This window comes from Vidua chalybeata, chromosome 7, assembly GCF_026979565.1.
Source record: "Vidua chalybeata isolate OUT-0048 chromosome 7, bVidCha1 merged haplotype, whole genome shotgun sequence".
In the NCBI taxonomy this organism is placed as follows: domain Eukaryota; kingdom Metazoa; phylum Chordata; class Aves; order Passeriformes; family Viduidae; genus Vidua; species Vidua chalybeata.
The window spans coordinates 14,299,927-14,315,802 of NC_071536.1; the positions used below are offsets into that span (position 1 = coordinate 14,299,927).

Below are 15,876 nucleotides of genomic sequence, written 5' to 3' on the forward strand. Positions count from 1 at the left end.
TCCTAAAAAGCCCCAAAATTCTACTTTTTCACCCTGTGTTAATTTAACTACCACACTATTCAAACCCTCATACAAAGTTGGCAGTTTTTCCCTCGGGCTAAAATCGAAGCCACAGGTGTTTTTGACTTCATGCCAAGGTCTCCGAGCCCCCTACCAGGGTCTCAAGACAGCCAGGGCAGCCAGAGGGATGTCCTGGGTTCTGACACCAGATAACGCAAAGTTCCTCAAAGTGTCCAGAACAGATCCTGCAGATGCCTGAGAACTTGCATATCCAATTTACAATGCTGAGAATAAAGAATCCTCTCACACCCCAAAAACCAGACACTTACGGCAAACAAATTTAAGTGTCTTTAGTTGCTCATAAGTCGACCCAGATTTTTGAAAGAGCTCTGGTACAACCTAGGTGCCAGAAGATGTGCATGAATTTTCAGGAGGACTCAGGAGAATACATTCTGAATTCTCAAATTCAAAAATAAAAGTAAAAATCTTCTCAAAATCTGAGCTCTCTGCTTCTAATGCTTCATATATGACTTTGCATTCCCTTGATGGAGAAGGCAAACAAAAAAGAAATGGGGCTGTTCATGATGAAGACATATTTCTTCTTCTCCCACTTGTCTTGATTTTGTCTTCAGGTTGCTTGCTTTTTCTGTCTGTGGAGTTGCTGGGTCATGACTGCAGATGGCCTTATGAACATTTACAAAGTGTCCAGCCTAAGGACTTACATGTTGAAGGTTTACTAGTTTTCTATTAGCTTGATTTGTCCTGGCAGATCATTTGCTCCATAGTGTAATAGCTTGGATGCCTTCTAAGCTGACCTTTTCCTCTTTCTTTTAAGCACATGTTTTGAACTTCAAACTGTGTCTTTGTCTTACAGAGAAAAAAAGGTTATTTTTTACACTTTGCCGGGTTTAACAGCAACAATCAGAGGCTTACATGTACAGGGAAGAAAATTAAGGGTTAAATCTAAGGTAGTAGTTACTGGAAAAGATCAGAAGTTCTGCTTCTTCCAGCAGCTGAGCAAAACCACAAGTGTTAGAAAGAAACCAGCTCTGAGGTCTGATGCCATCTTTCCATCTGATCCACTGACAACCCTCAACACAAGCTGGGCCTCATTTTCAGCCATCATGGAGAAAAATTATTTTTTTACTTCCCCCCTTCCACCCCCCCTTTTTATATTGGTTTGTTGGTCTGGATTTTCTTTTAGTAGATCAAAGTTTAGTTAATACTTGCTATGGTGTAGGTGTCTGTAATCAATGGCAACAAACACGATGAGAAAATGAGAGGCTGTCCTTCCATGCCCCAGAGCAAGTGTCTGCCCAGAAGCACACAAGGCTCCTGGTGGGATCAGGGCTGCCAGGACCGATAGGCGGTGTAGTCTCGTGTTGGTGCATAGGATGGGTAACCCTTGTTCTTGTTCTTCTGGTACGGTGGGTGCCGGGGAGTCATGTTCATGTAGTCGCTCTGATGGTACATATGCTTTTTAGATTTCTGCTGTGGGAGAAGGATGAAGACAACTGTGAAAACTCTCATTTTAACTGCTGACAGTTCTGGCCCTAGGTCCCTGTTCAGGGAAGCAGGCATATTTGTTAGGCAGCTTCAGGTTTAAATACATTTACAAAAGAATTAGAACACATGTTCTCATCAAATAATCTGTGGAATTTGCCCAACCTGAAAGTAAGTCTCCAACTTCTCTGGTGAGAGATTAACAGTGTTAGTTCTTCAGGTAAAGGAATGCTACACACCAAGGATACAAACTGATGCCTCTCACCATCATCTTGCCTCTCTCATCTGTGGAATGATTCAGCAGAAACAACAGAGTTTGAGCTGTGAAGGCTGTCCTCATTTATTAGGAGGTAAAGAGAAATTTGCTTAACTCAAACAGAATAAAAGCATGAAAAATCAGCCCAGACCATGGTTTTCCTACTATTTACAGCAGTAAGACACAATGCATATGTTGTTCTGAACCTTCCTTCAGGGAATGAAAGAACCAGAGTGATGTTAATTTTTTATGCCTCTTAATCTGGGCCTTAAAAATCTTATTTCCACTGTTGGATTCCTGCTATAATGCCCCTGTGAGACAAGTGAAGAATCAGCTCTTTTAGAAATAAGAGTAACAGAAGACAGGTGAAATAATTTGCCTAAAATCACAGAGGAAATATGTGGCTACAGCAGCATTTCAGCCTCTGACTGCTGCAGGTTGTGCAAACGTTTGGTGTTTTTTACATAGCTTAAGGCTTTATTGATCAGGGGTGAGTAAAGTGCTTCCATGCTTTTTTCTTAATACTGATCATACCCTCTTACGTAATCTCCTTTTTACTGAAATTTCCTTTGCATGTACAGAAATAGTTGCATATGCTGCAGTATACATGCATATGATGCTGTGGAATTGGAGAGGTTTGCATTAGAAAATCTGATGGCTGAATTATGTTGTATGTGCAGAGTGGGGCAGTTACTATGAAATATTTTAAGCTTTTTGATATTAATGTTATATATATGCAAAGGGTTGAATGTAAGTTACATACTGCTTAAGCCATGTAATACAGTCAATGCATGTAAAGCATTAGATACAAAGCTTTATCTCTGTGTTCATCTCCATAATACAGGATTTCTAATTCACCTAGGAGGTAGTTTTCCATGGGAGAAAGACATTTTGCTAGCATGAGTGATTGTTGGGCTGTTGCAGGATGAAAGACTGCTACTTTTGCAATGGAAAGCAGTTTTCCTTCAGAGAAGGCAGAACTGTATGAAAATAGATAAATCTTTAGCTGCTCTCAGGAGCTGATCAGGCTTTCCATGTCTGTCGAGTACCACAATTAGGACTTTTTTTTTTACAATTCGCAATGTCTTCTAGGCAGCTGTATTTACAGTCAACAACACTCTAAATATATCCACAGTCAGAATACATATTATCTGAAGAATACTACCAGCAGTAATAATAGCAGGTAAAAAAATGATGCAGCAAACAGCACACATGGCAATGCAGCCTTGTCACCCTTGCTGGGGGCAGACATGTTAGTGGCAAAGTGTGAAGCCATTAGGTAGCAAATGAATATAGCACAGAGAAAATGGTTCAGATTGTAAATTATGGATTTGAAGCTGTATCATCTCATCTGTGGCACAGCCACAGCAGCACAGCACTGTAACACCAGCAGCTGCTCGAGTAATCCTCTCAGCTCTCCTCAGTCAGCCTCTACAACAGGGTACAAGGAAGAACCACTTAATTGGCCTTTTCGTCTTCCTGCAGCAGTGCCCCCTTTGATTGTTTTCCATTAGAAATAGCTACAGATTGAGAAAGTGAAACACTTAGCAGATCTTAAGCTTTAGCTAGCAGTGACAGTGGCTTTCTGTATACATGCAACATTTAACCTGGCAGGGCCTTTGTACCCTTTATACAGGCTACCTCATAACTGTTGTGTTGAAAATTGCTACTTAACAACAAAAATAGAGAGGAAAGTCAGAGTGCAAGGAAATGAGTTCCCTATGTTCAGGAGTAATGGAGTCACATGGAGTAAGTAGTGTAAATTGGCTCTGGAGATCACAGTCCTAAGACTTGCCAAGGAAAATGTCCTTCTGCTGCCCCAGTATCATGCCAGGAGGAGAACTGGATGTGACTTGGGCCAGTCAACTCTCCAGAGAGATTCGAAAGCAAAAATTATGAACCATAAGGCTGTTTCAGCTTTCTTACTGTTGATGTACAGACAAGGGACTACTGAGATCCAGGTGCTTCTATTCCCTTGTAGTCAAGCTGCCAGAAATAGTGGCTGCTCAAGGGAATTGCTGGATAGGCACAAGACACTAGTGCAGATGGTCCTGGGCTGAGGGCTCCCTGTAGATTGTTTTATTGTAGGTGAGCTCCTGTCAGTATAGTCTCATAGGGTTTTGCCAGAAATGCTTGTAGTTGTAGATTTCCCTGACAGGTTCAGTTGGTAGAAGTGTCCCAGTATTGCTGGTGTGCAGGGCACTGCCAACACTATGGCATTGCTATCTGCTGTAGGATCCTACTGCAGAGGCCTGACGGCCCACCCAGAGAGCATCTGGTGTTTCAGCTCTTTTGGGGCACACCATGGGTGTGCATACATAGCTGGGATGAAGAAACACTGTCATCCTGTACTGAAGAGGTATCAGTGAGTTAGTGGTAAACATGGCAAGTGTAGGCCTGAGAAATGAACTACTAGAGCATACAAAGCAAAGGAAAATACAAGTTTCTTACCCAATAGTTAATAAAAACTGCAGTTATTAGCATACTGTAGAGTGCAAGAATTCCAGTCACTGTTGCCAGAATCCACAAAGGAATTGCAGACTGAGGCTCTTGTATTTGAGTGAGTGTCTCTTTAAGGAAAGAGCAAATAAAACTGTAAGTACATGAAATTAAAAACATCAGTCTTTGCTTATTTATTCCTTGTTCCAATGTGTCATTTTTATTAATCATCATTTTAAGTTCTCTTCTTCAGGAAGTCCATGGCAAGAATGTAATTTTACCAGGCAATCCAACTTTTGTTTTTAAGGAAACAAACTGCCTCCAGCCATTATGTAGGGAGTGTGTATGGGAAGGATATTGGCCTACAGAGGTTTCTCAGCTTACCTTTTACATGAATGACAGTCCCGTTGCTCTTCTCATTGTAGACGTATGGGGGTGGATACATGACCTCAATTTTGCAGAAGTAGATGTCAGTTTGGTTGGCATTCATGTTCCAAAGATTGAAGATGACTTTGTCTTTATCATGATCCCCCTGGCAGTTGAATCCTGTATTTGAATTGCTGCTAATTTTGGTTGTGTTCCATGAAATAAAGCAAACTTCAACTGAACTGTCTGTTCCTTTGTGTAGCGAAGCTCGAAATTCCTTCCCTGTCCCATTGTATGTGTAGTTGCAAACTAGAGTTGCAGATTGGTTAGCTACAATGAGCAAAGGATGCTGAGCCACTAAAATCTTGTTTTCTGGAAGGGAGGGGAGAAAGTGAGAAGAGCACTTGTTTATAAAATATAGTATGAGACTTCAGAACCCCACATCCTCCCATGCAACTCTTCTCCATATCTCCTCTCCCCTACGAGGGACACTCCCTATGAGGGAGTACAAAACCACCCGACTGCAGAAGCAGTTTCTCACAGGAGCTATTGTTGCAGCAATCCACCTGTATGAAAATAATTACACAGTCTCTAGGGGAAACTATGAGATCAAGAGTGTTTTTCTTCAGAGTCAGAACACTAGCAGAGGCAGTGGCCTGTGATTAAGATTTAACATCAGAGCTCAGAAGCCTAGTCTGCATCTGTGTTCATGTGTGTATACCTAAGGCCATCTAAGTCTATCCTTTACTTAGCCAGCAGTTTCCCAGGGAACATTATGTATTGAAAATACTATGAATTGACACTGCAGTCAGATAAGATAATATTATTTATATATTTTCTTTTTAATTCAAGGACTCCTGAAGAGTTTGCAGGTGGATTTGCTGAACCATTTCAGTGGTTTGGACCTTGGGCAATGAACACTAAAAGCATGAACTGCTATCATTTTAATGTAAAATAAGTAATTTCTCTAGCCAGCAGCTGTAGTAGATTCTTAATCTCTCAAAGAACTCAGGAGTTGACTAATCTGACACTGCATTGGCACTTAGCACTTGAATAGCCTGAAAAAAGCGTGTCACATGAATGTATAATTGAATTTTAATTGACCAGACTGATACATAAACAGGAAATGTTTTCTGACAAGTAGACCTCTGTGCTATCATCTGCCAAACAATGAAACATAGTGAGGACTATGCAGAAAGACAACTTCTTCCAAGAAAAGTCATCCTGTACAAATGAGGCCCTTCTTTTCAAATTATGACCTCTAAGTAATAGGAAGGGAGTTGTGGCTCTTAAGCTAGAGACTTGCCAAAGCTTTTATATGACTGCTTAAGTCTTTATGTAAGCTCAACTTATTTGAGGTCTGGATAGTTTTTTGCAGATCCCTGAGAATCACTGTGGCTGTTAGAATGACAAGTGTACCTCTTGTCCTCAAAATGTGGTGCAAACATAGATTCTTTCTATTTAATCCGTGTGGCGAGACTTCAAAAAGGCTAGTAAGAGAAATTAAGTGGGAAGGAGGCCAGAACCAGAATACCCAGAAAATTAGTATCTAAAACTGTTTTTAACAGTATTTAGGACCAAATTATGCTTACTGTATTCATGCCTGCACAAAAAGATGAAGTAGTGATCCTTGAGCAGGATACTCCTTTGGGATGAATGTGGTCTCGGGAATAAAGTAAATACAAGAGATGCATGAAATGGTAAGGACTAGTGGTAGGGTGTGAGCAGTAAAAACAGCCTTTGGCTAGCAGGTTCTCCAGTTACCAGCAGAACTTGTGAAACTGCTGAAGTTGTTAATTCTCTCATTGAAAGTCTCATTTACCAGCCCTTGCTTCAAATGAGAGGAGTATATGTGAGACAGGGAATGTTCTACTGCCTATCTTTAGCAAAGAAAAATTGTAGCCTATCCCCCTTGCACCCCTTTACTCAACATTGTTAGTGAGGGGGTGGAGGAGAGCTCATAACAGCTCTGAAATTCCATGTTCCAGGCAACCAAAACACTGTGAAACTTTGGATGAAGGATAACATTTCCAGGCTTTCCAGCAGAAAGAGAAAAGGATCTTCGAATCCTAAGACAGAGTGGCTAAGTAAGAACAGAGAAGGCAAGTCTTTACTCAAGGTGATGCCTGTGGTGACTTTTCATCAAAATGAAGACATTTCAGCAAAACAATTCAGTTTCCTTGAATCAGCATTTTCCGACAAAAGCTCTCACATAGGCTTATAAGGCATTCTAGTAAGGGGTGAGGTTTGGATTCCACTGCTTTAGACAAGGTATTTGATCATAATTTTGTTGGCCAGAAAATTGATCTTTGGCCTACATGGCCATTTGCAAGTCTGCAGTAGAATTGTTCCACCTTTAGCAGAATTCTACGCATCTCACTTGAGATGTTATTCTACTGCTTTACAGTATTTGTGCACTACTACAACCCTGATTGTCACAGGGACTGAATACACCTTCAGGGGAGACCTTTTATGTCTTAGAGCTGACAACCAAAATAGGGTCCCAGAACAGACAGAAATATAACACTTCAAAAAGTGCTTGTGTGTTTTCATTGCAATTACTTACAGAAAACTAATGGATATTTATTGCTCAGCCTGATCATATTTTCTCTGCAGCCAGAGGAAAGTCAGAGAACACTGAAAATCTCATCCCTCATCATGCCTTCAGATGTTATTTAGACTCTTCTGCAGACCCCTGTCTCTTTTGCTGTCATCAGCTAACCTGTATTCCTGCTGTTTAGACCTGCGCTTCATTCCTTGAACTCCACTGTTTAACTACAGCTCAGGACTATTTATGTCCCTGCCATGACACAGTGCTAACTGGCAACCAGTCTCTTTTGATACACCCACCTAAAATGATAAATTCCTTCAACTTATTTTCACCTCTTGTATTTATAATCCAATCTGTTTGCCTTGTCTTGTAGGCTAGGCTTGATAACGTAGCTCCATGCTGCTGATGCTGGGATGGAGACTGGCTGAGCAGTGGGAAAAGCTCATTTGTGGGTCATTAAATGAAGACAGCTCCAACACGATTGAAGCTAAGCACCTAAATCCACTTTCACAAACTGGCTCTGTTAGTTCAAATCTAAATTAAAGGAGATATTTTTGTTTTCATTTATAGAAGAACTTTTTAGCACCAAATGAATTGGTTGGGCTGCAAGGCAAACTTACCCCACTGGCATGTTGGACAAGCCCTGCTGTCATCCTCCTCCTCTGGACTTGGAGGTTTTTTTGAATTGAAGAAAGTCAGTCATACTAAAATGTGTGTTAGTTTCATGGGGATGACAGAGTAATGCCTAACATCCCTCACTTCCCAGGTGATCTGAATAGGATTTGACTACATTCTTAGTAGGATCTAGCCCATTCTGAGCAAACATGGGCTGAGGCTGCTTTTGCCTTCACAGAGATAGTTTTTTCCTAATAAGTGTCACTTGTCACTTCGGGTTTGTTAAATGGTGAAAACTCTGAAACATTTAGGAGGTGTTTCCATTCCCTTAAGTAGGGTTATGATTGCCACTTCAGAGCTGTGTTCAGTTATGCTGTGTAGTAATAAATATCTATATCTTGGCCTTACCCAGCCAGGAAAACATCAGTTATGAAAAATCATTGTTTACAGTTTCAAAAAGCAGTGACTTTTAAAATGTAAAATCATTTCACTCAGTGTGTACAGGCTGCAAGCCTTCTCAGGATCTTAGGATTTATATGCAATGGTGTGTAAGACCTCTGAATACTTGTTAAGCTTTTTATGGATTATTTGTAGTGTTGGACATTTCTTGTAAATATATGTGAGGGGGTTTTGGATCATGAAACAAAATGCCATCCATCTATAATATCTCTAAAATACTGACTCTCTGATCATCGAACCCAATGCAAGCAAAACTTCATTGAAGGTTTTTATTTTTTCTATTTGCCAATAAAGTGAAATAGAGTTGACAAAGTATGGAAAATAGCTATTTTGAGGTGTTGGTTTTTTTTTTTTCACCAGAACTCTTCATGAATCATTATCAGCTATTGGAAAAAAAATATTCTGCTAAAATATTTAGTACTCTTCTTCCTTTTTTATGCCAGCTGACTTCAAGAAGCTATTTTCCAGAGCAAGGTATCTAAAATAAGTTGACATTTCTGTAAGCACAGGAAAGAAATGGCCCACCTAACTTCTTGGGGGGATAGGGAAAAACCTAACTGAAAAAACTGAAAGGAATTTTTTTAAGCCACAGGCAGAAAGGCATACAGGTATGTTATAAACAAAGCTATTTTGTTTTTGCTGCTGCTAGTTTGTTGTTCAATTATGTTTACTCATCTTTCCCAGGTACAAGGGTCCTTCTCTTTTACTTTGGTTTGAGGCCACCCAGCTGTGTGTCTGATGGGCAGCTGGGGGGATCCTCTTCTTCTGGCTCTTACAGACCTGCTTTCTGCTCAACTTTCCTGCTTTGCTGCGAGTACTGCAGGAGCACTCCAGAAAACCCAGGTGACACTCTTGCTTTAGTCAAACCCAGTGTGAGCACAGGGGTTTTTCTTGGCAGTTTGTTATTTCTTTTTTTAAAACAATAATTAGTTGATGTCATCCTACTGTCGCCTAACCTTGCCTCATCCATCTTTTGCATTCTGGTAATTTTGGTAGGTTAGAAGTTGATTTTTACCCCCAGAGATCATAAGCCAGAAGGTTATGTGTATAGTAACAAGATGAGGTCAGTTGCTGTACACTGCAGTGGGAACCTCCTTGTATTACTTATTTCACAAAATACCAGACATTTGATCTAGCTGCCTCTCCGACAGTCCACAGCAAGGTAATTATTTAGCCAACAAAAGGGAGGAGGAGAAACTTTGTAACATTAGTGTTTCTGCAAAAGGAAAATGACTGAACTAGTATTTCAAGTCCCTTTCTGTGATTTAAACTCAACTTGCAGCAGCCACTGGTATAGTCTAACAACAGGACGAATTCTGTGGATTTTCCCAAACCAAAATACCTGAGGCTTATAGTGCACTTCGTGCCTTGAGGAAGTCCTGCAGGGTTTTGACCTGCCTTAATGTTTTCCACGTACTAAGCAGCGACCATCTTGAAAATGAAGAGTGAAGAAAATAGATGGGGAAAGGATGAGAGCCCTGAGAAGCAAATGACCTCATGTGCTTCTCTTTAAGAAGGGGAACAATCTTGGTGAGTCTGTTGGAGAAATACAAGGTCTTCATGCAAAGCGGGTGTATATGTGTCTATAAAGCCATGGCATAACACCTGTGTCTGAGAACCACACACTGTAATTTATTTTGTTGCAATTCAAAAGCACTGCTTAAAAGCTGTTCACACCTCATGGATGTGTTCAGAACTGTTAACCTACTACTGATACTTATCCCCTCCTGGAATTAGTGTCTTCTTTGACAATCCAGGGGCCTGCTGTGGAAATAATTATGATATTGCAGACACAGAATTATAAACAGGGAAAGGACAAGGAAGAAAAAACCTATGATTTCTCTAAAAAATGTATATCACAATGTCATGCAAACTACAATGGCTTCACTGAGGAAAAGAACTACAGAAAAATAATGTAGAAATAAGAAAAAATAGATTCAATTGCATCTCTCATGCTAGAAAAAGTGACTTTTTAAGGTGTTCTCTGTGTTTAAAATTTTGTACTGGAAACCAGATTTTTATTCCTATCTGTAACTTCCCTGGAAAATACAAAATGCTGGTATTTGGAGAAGACACAATAACTGCAGTTTACAACCAGCAGTCTGAAAAATTGTCTGTCTCAAGATTATCCCTAGCAAAAGCCAGCATCCCTCACCTTGCTTTGCATTTTAATGTACCCATTGGAAAAATGTGTTAGGTCTAAACATAGGAACACTGCATCAGCAAGCCAACACAAAGGTAAATACCCTCAGCCGCAACAACTGAAGTCAGGAAGATTCACTAAGATTCAAGATTTCAAAATCACAAAAAGATTTTTTTCCTGAAGATTCTCAGAAAGAAACCAGATGTCTAGTAAGTATCAGTAAACTACTAAACAATGCAAAAATCAGAAACTTGGCAAGTCCCATCCTTCCATCTTTGAGCTCAGTAAGCAACTCTGCTTTTGAGCATTTATTTGCTAATCCTGTGAGGATGTTGTTGCACTCAACCCCGGAGCCCATGACACCAAGCCAGACCATGGGGGAACCTAAAGCTTTACAAGTAGATTTGGGGATGTGGGGAGTCTGCCCCAAGACAGGCGCTGGCACCAGGTCTGCTCAGACCCGCTGCCCCCAAGAAAAGGTGCTTGTGAGCAGAACTTGTAAAGCCCAGGGGGTAGGTGAAATAAGCACCCCTCTACCTATGCATGCAATTTCCAAATGGATCTAGAGAAGTCAAAAAATTAAAACAAAGCTGTTGGGTCTCATCTTGGAGGGATACTTGTGGCAGGAGAAAAATTGGCCTCTTGGTTATATCAAGTTGATCCATTAGCAGCATGCTGCCTCTCGCCTTTGCTAGACCTTCAAAGTGATAAAAAATAGGGGGAAAGGATTGAAATGTGGGGGGTTTTTATTACCTGTTACATCAGCAGTGGGGATGAAGAAGAGCACCACGAGGATCCCCAGGAGCATGGTGTTAATGGTGGGCCCACTGCCTTGTCTCCACCCCCTGCAGGCACTTGACTCCAAGGGCCCCACAGCACCTGCCTTCCTTCCCTGTGTGGCCAGGCTGCACCCTCTGGTGCTTACATAATTTCTCTCCTCTTTCCTCTGCACCACGTGATATACTGCCAAGTAAAACTACTGTAACGGCAATGCTTGAACAGGAAGTTAAATTGTTTGATGATTTTAGTCTTAGGAAGTTGCCTCTGCAAAGCTCAGTAATGCTTGAAAGGTGCTGGAAGCCTTCGTTTCAAGAGAGGGACTATCAGCCCTGTATTGCAACTAGTGGTTATGTTTGGGGCTCTGCAAGGCTGCTCCTGTCAGGGAGGAATGGGCTTCCCCATGGATGCAGTGCTCTTTATTTACCAAGAGTACATACACATGTATACAGGTTCCACCATGATGGGAAATGCAAAACACCGGTTTCTAAGTTCCTGGTGGCCAGACCTGGCCCCTCAGGCAGTTGTGTGCTCAGGAACCTTCACCTTTCCTCACTCCTAGGAGCAGAACTCTTCCTCTCTTGGTCTGACATGTTGTTTCTGCCTGTTTTCCCAGCCCCTGGGAACACTGGCATATTTGGGCAGTTGTTTGTTCATAGTCATTTCTCTGCATCTGCTTGTGGCCTTGAATGCAGAGCCAATAGTGCAGGAAATAGTGATTTGCAAAATTCCTTCACATTTTGAAAAATATCCCAATTTATGATGAGTGCAACTGTAATCCAATTAACATCTGGAGTAAAGGCAGCATGCAGCAAGCACATTGCGTAGTCAATGCTTTCATGGAGGCCACCTTATGTAAAGTTTTTTCTTCAGCTCATCAGGTAAATGCTCTCTCTTCCTTTGCTTTGCAAGCTCAATGTCACCTCCTCCCTTGCAAGAGCATGTTGTGAGAGCCAGGTGATGGCATTTATAACTGTGAGGAGCTCTGATTATTAACTGTTTATTTTGGTCCACCAAAGTAAAAATATTTAACTGTATCAATGCCTGTCCCTATCTTTGGTTTATTTGAGAGAAAAAGAAGGCATTTAGCAGGAAGACTTTCAAGATAATTGGGCAGCTATAGAAAGGGGTGTAGGACCATGTACTATTCTTTCATATCCCTTAGTATCTGTTGCCTTTAGACCATGTTTTATCAGAAATTACAAATGGAATTTATGAACAGCTTTAGCTGGTATATTTATCTGCAGTCTAGAAATTTAAACAATATTTTTTGTTTCATAATTAGTGTCAGTTACCTTCAATATTCAAAGTTTTGAAATTTCCTCAAAATAATTGAAAAGCACTAAAGAGAAAAAAGATAAGATTCTCTCTTTCTTAGCCCACTTTTGTGGTATCTAGATAAATGTCCTGACACATTTTTTGAGTCATATGAGTGTACCTGCAGTTATCAATGAAATAGTCTCATCTTAACTTGTAGTGAGAATCCCTCAAAAAAGTTACAAAATTCAGTACCTTTTTGCTGATTTGCTGTTACAGAGATGAAAACCCACTGCTGGCTCTGGTAACATCTTCTGGCTCTGGTAACTCAACTTACACAGTCTGCATCTTGGCCATCAGATCCTTTCTGTATTTGGGATATGGACTGGAAATTCACAAGGAGTGCATATTACCCTCATCACAGAATTAGCAGAATATATTGCAGAGAGAGAGATGCCATTAATTTCCCTGGCATACATTGGCAAAGGGGCACCATTCAGGTGGAAACCAGATTTTGGAAACAGCTGTGCAGGAAGAGATCCTGCTCTAAGAACACCATTAACAAAAACCTGAGGGAACAGTGTGCGCTCTCTAGGTGAGGTCCCATTCATTCCCTTCCATCCCTTATTGCTCCTCATGTGCCTCTCCCATTGCAGGACAGACCATGGCACTGTTTGCAAACAGGGACTGACTGGTGGAATGGAGGAGAGGAAAGAGGGGCCACTGGGCAATTATCCACTGTGGCTCTAGAGACCAAGCTGTGATGGGTCATTTCTCTCTGTGTTGATGAATAGGAGTACCAGTATTGCCCTTTTCAGAGATTCTTCTTTTTCGTTGTGATTTTAGTTTTGTCTAATCATTTCTTCTTTTATCTCTGGAGCAAGGAAGGGTCCTTTTCTTCCCCCTAATAGCTTTTGGCTCATCTGCACTTCTTGGTTTTCTAGGATTTTAAAAGCCTTGTGTTGCCAAGGGTATGGCTCCTTTCCTTCTCAAAATTGCATATTCTCTTCTAATTTAAACAGTTCATTTCCAATCACTTAGACACTTGGCTTTGCCACTTCATGTGTGATCTTTTTCTTTTGCCAAAATTATCCTGAGGACAGGGGAAGAAGATATTTTAGCTTTCAGCAAACCATCTTGTACTTAGGACAAACCACGTAAGAGTTTATCTAGGAAAAAAGAATGTGTGAAAATCTCTGTCGATATGCCCTCACTTTTAAATTTTCATTATTCTCCCACGTCTCAAAGTATCTCTTCTTCTATATCCTGAGCATTACCCAAGGGTGTTCTGCAGTAGCATTAATTCAGGCAGTATTGACTTCTATTCTTACCCCATTTTCCATTCATATTTCAGTCTGTTGAGTCTGTCTGTACACTGGCAGACAGGATCTGCTTGCTGTCACAGCAATGGAAATCCAGACTAACACTGTAATTTCAGTAGAACTAGAGCTGTGAGAGCACTGAAAGAGCTAAAAATGCCATTTGGCCATGTTTGGGAAAAAAAAAATGTTTCCATCCCATCACAAAATGGCTGAAATTGCCATCCAAGAGAAGTAAATTAAAGGTTTGTAAATAGTTTTCCAGGCTACACAAGAATCTAGAGTATGGGTTTGGGCTTTTTACTCGTCACAGTATGTAAATAAAGCAACACTCTAGGTATTTGAGCATAGCTTTTCATGCCTTCTCTTAAAAAAACAGGCACTGACATGAGCTATGACCTGAGTTTCAGAGAAATCTAACCAGTATGATTTCTGAAGGAAAATATCCTTCTAAAAGGTTTCTGAAGGATATTTCTGGGTATCTGTAAGAGTACCAAGAAATCCCAAGTAGGCTGCCAGTTTGCCTTTACATTAAAGAATGCGGAGGTAATGACCCACATGTCCTCAGCCAAGAGTTCAGCTGTTAAAGTCAAGAAAGACATTCCAGATCTGTTATGATTAAACAAGTGGATAGTTTAGAAGGTAATTTTAAAATAAATGAAGCTTTCCTTCAGTCACTGGAAGTTGCATAGTGCCATAATTGCTCCCAGCACATACTCTTATTCTCAAGCAAATAAAAATGTATATGCACACTAGAAGAATAATTGCATCAATATACTATCATTCACTTGTTTCTGAAGAGTCCAGTCTGATGGGAGACAGTAGATCTCTAAAATTCCCTTTTAACTACTATAGACAATTAACCTTTCTATTCCTATGCTGTCCTGCAACTACATAGCAAGATTAAATTTTACAGTTCTCTGAACCAATCTTCCTCTTGCTTCCCTACCATAAAGAATCATGACAGAGACCTTGAGTGAGTAGTCTGGGTAGGTGTTCTTTTGCTTGTTCTGCATGCTTATACATTGGCAGCTGCTAAAGTAAATGCTTTCTTTCTTACAACTGCAATTCTTAAAGCATCTTGATTCTTCCATTGCTGCTCCAAGTAATGATTTGATTTAAACAGTGCTATGCACCCTTGGTACAGATGGAAAGTTGATTCTTTCACATCTTGCTTGTAAGTAAGTGTGCTTTAACTAGCTGCTGTAGAGGTGCAGAAGTAGGGTGACAGAAAGAGTGTAACAAACTGACATGTTATTCTTAACTAGGAAGACAAAAAAATATGTATGTTATTCACCTTCTACCATGTCCAGTAAGTTAGCCCAAGGAGCTATGTTGCATTTGTCACCTGAAGCTCTTCATAAAGTGACATGTTGTTATCTTCACTTTACAAATGGAGAATGGAATCACAGTAAGGTGAAGAGACATGCCCGAGGATGTGCCTTAGGTTCATGGCAAATCTAGGAACCTCTACAAATAGCCCGGGTAAGCTGAAAAACTTGCAAGGTCTGACCACTTTTCTAATGGCCAGCATTCCATGTCGTCATTCCCGTGCGCACTGATGAATTTTCATTATGTTCCAAGTGTTTTTATATCCTTCCTTCTGTGAGTCCAGGTACCTTCATATCACAAGTGCAAGCATTACCCTTATAAGGAAATATCAATATACTCCTTCAAAGGAAATTTTGTTTTTCTGTAACTTAGAATGTTGTAACTGATGTCTAGTACATAGGAACCTTCCAGGGCCAGAACTAAATATGACATATGGAAAGGGAACTTTCTCTTTTGGAAAGATGTGAATTTTTTTTTTCCAGCCCTCAATGTAGCAGTCCTAGTGTGTCACTAACATAGGACTAAGCATTGCCATCAAACACATATAAACCTGAAAGAGAGCTTGAGAGAAGCCTTCCCTATTTGAGAAAAGAAACATTTCCTTGACAGACTGAATATTTTTAATGCTAGTAGATGAAGCTGTTCATGAGTGTCTGTTGGGAAAGGGGCAGAAGTTCACACATGTACATTCTTGGCTCTTATCAAGTTAAAAATCTCATCCAAGTTTCAAAGTTGTAACCATTTCTTCTGGCTGTAGGTATTCCTGGTTTGAACTGTTAGAACAAGTCTTAAAGGAGGTAGATTAATGAGTAGGGGAAGAATGGCTCAAAGCTGCATGATTAACTCCTTCTGTCACCTG

General features: G+C 40.5%; 1 protein-coding gene across 1 annotated transcript; it reads right to left on the reverse strand.

Annotated features, from left to right (window-relative positions):
* Window positions 1-1,344: 1,344 nt before the first annotated feature.
* On the reverse strand, window positions 1,345-11,149 carry CD28 (CD28 molecule). The gene is made up of 4 exons (XM_053948042.1): window positions 11,086-11,149; window positions 4,583-4,936; window positions 4,211-4,329; window positions 1,345-1,491 (listed from the first exon to the last, which is right to left on the reverse strand). Exons 1-4 carry the CDS (start codon window positions 11,138-11,140, stop codon window positions 1,345-1,347), a joined length of 675 nt encoding a protein of 224 aa, XP_053804017.1. The 5' UTR covers window positions 11,141-11,149.
* Between the last annotated feature and the right edge of the window lie 4,727 nt (window positions 11,150-15,876).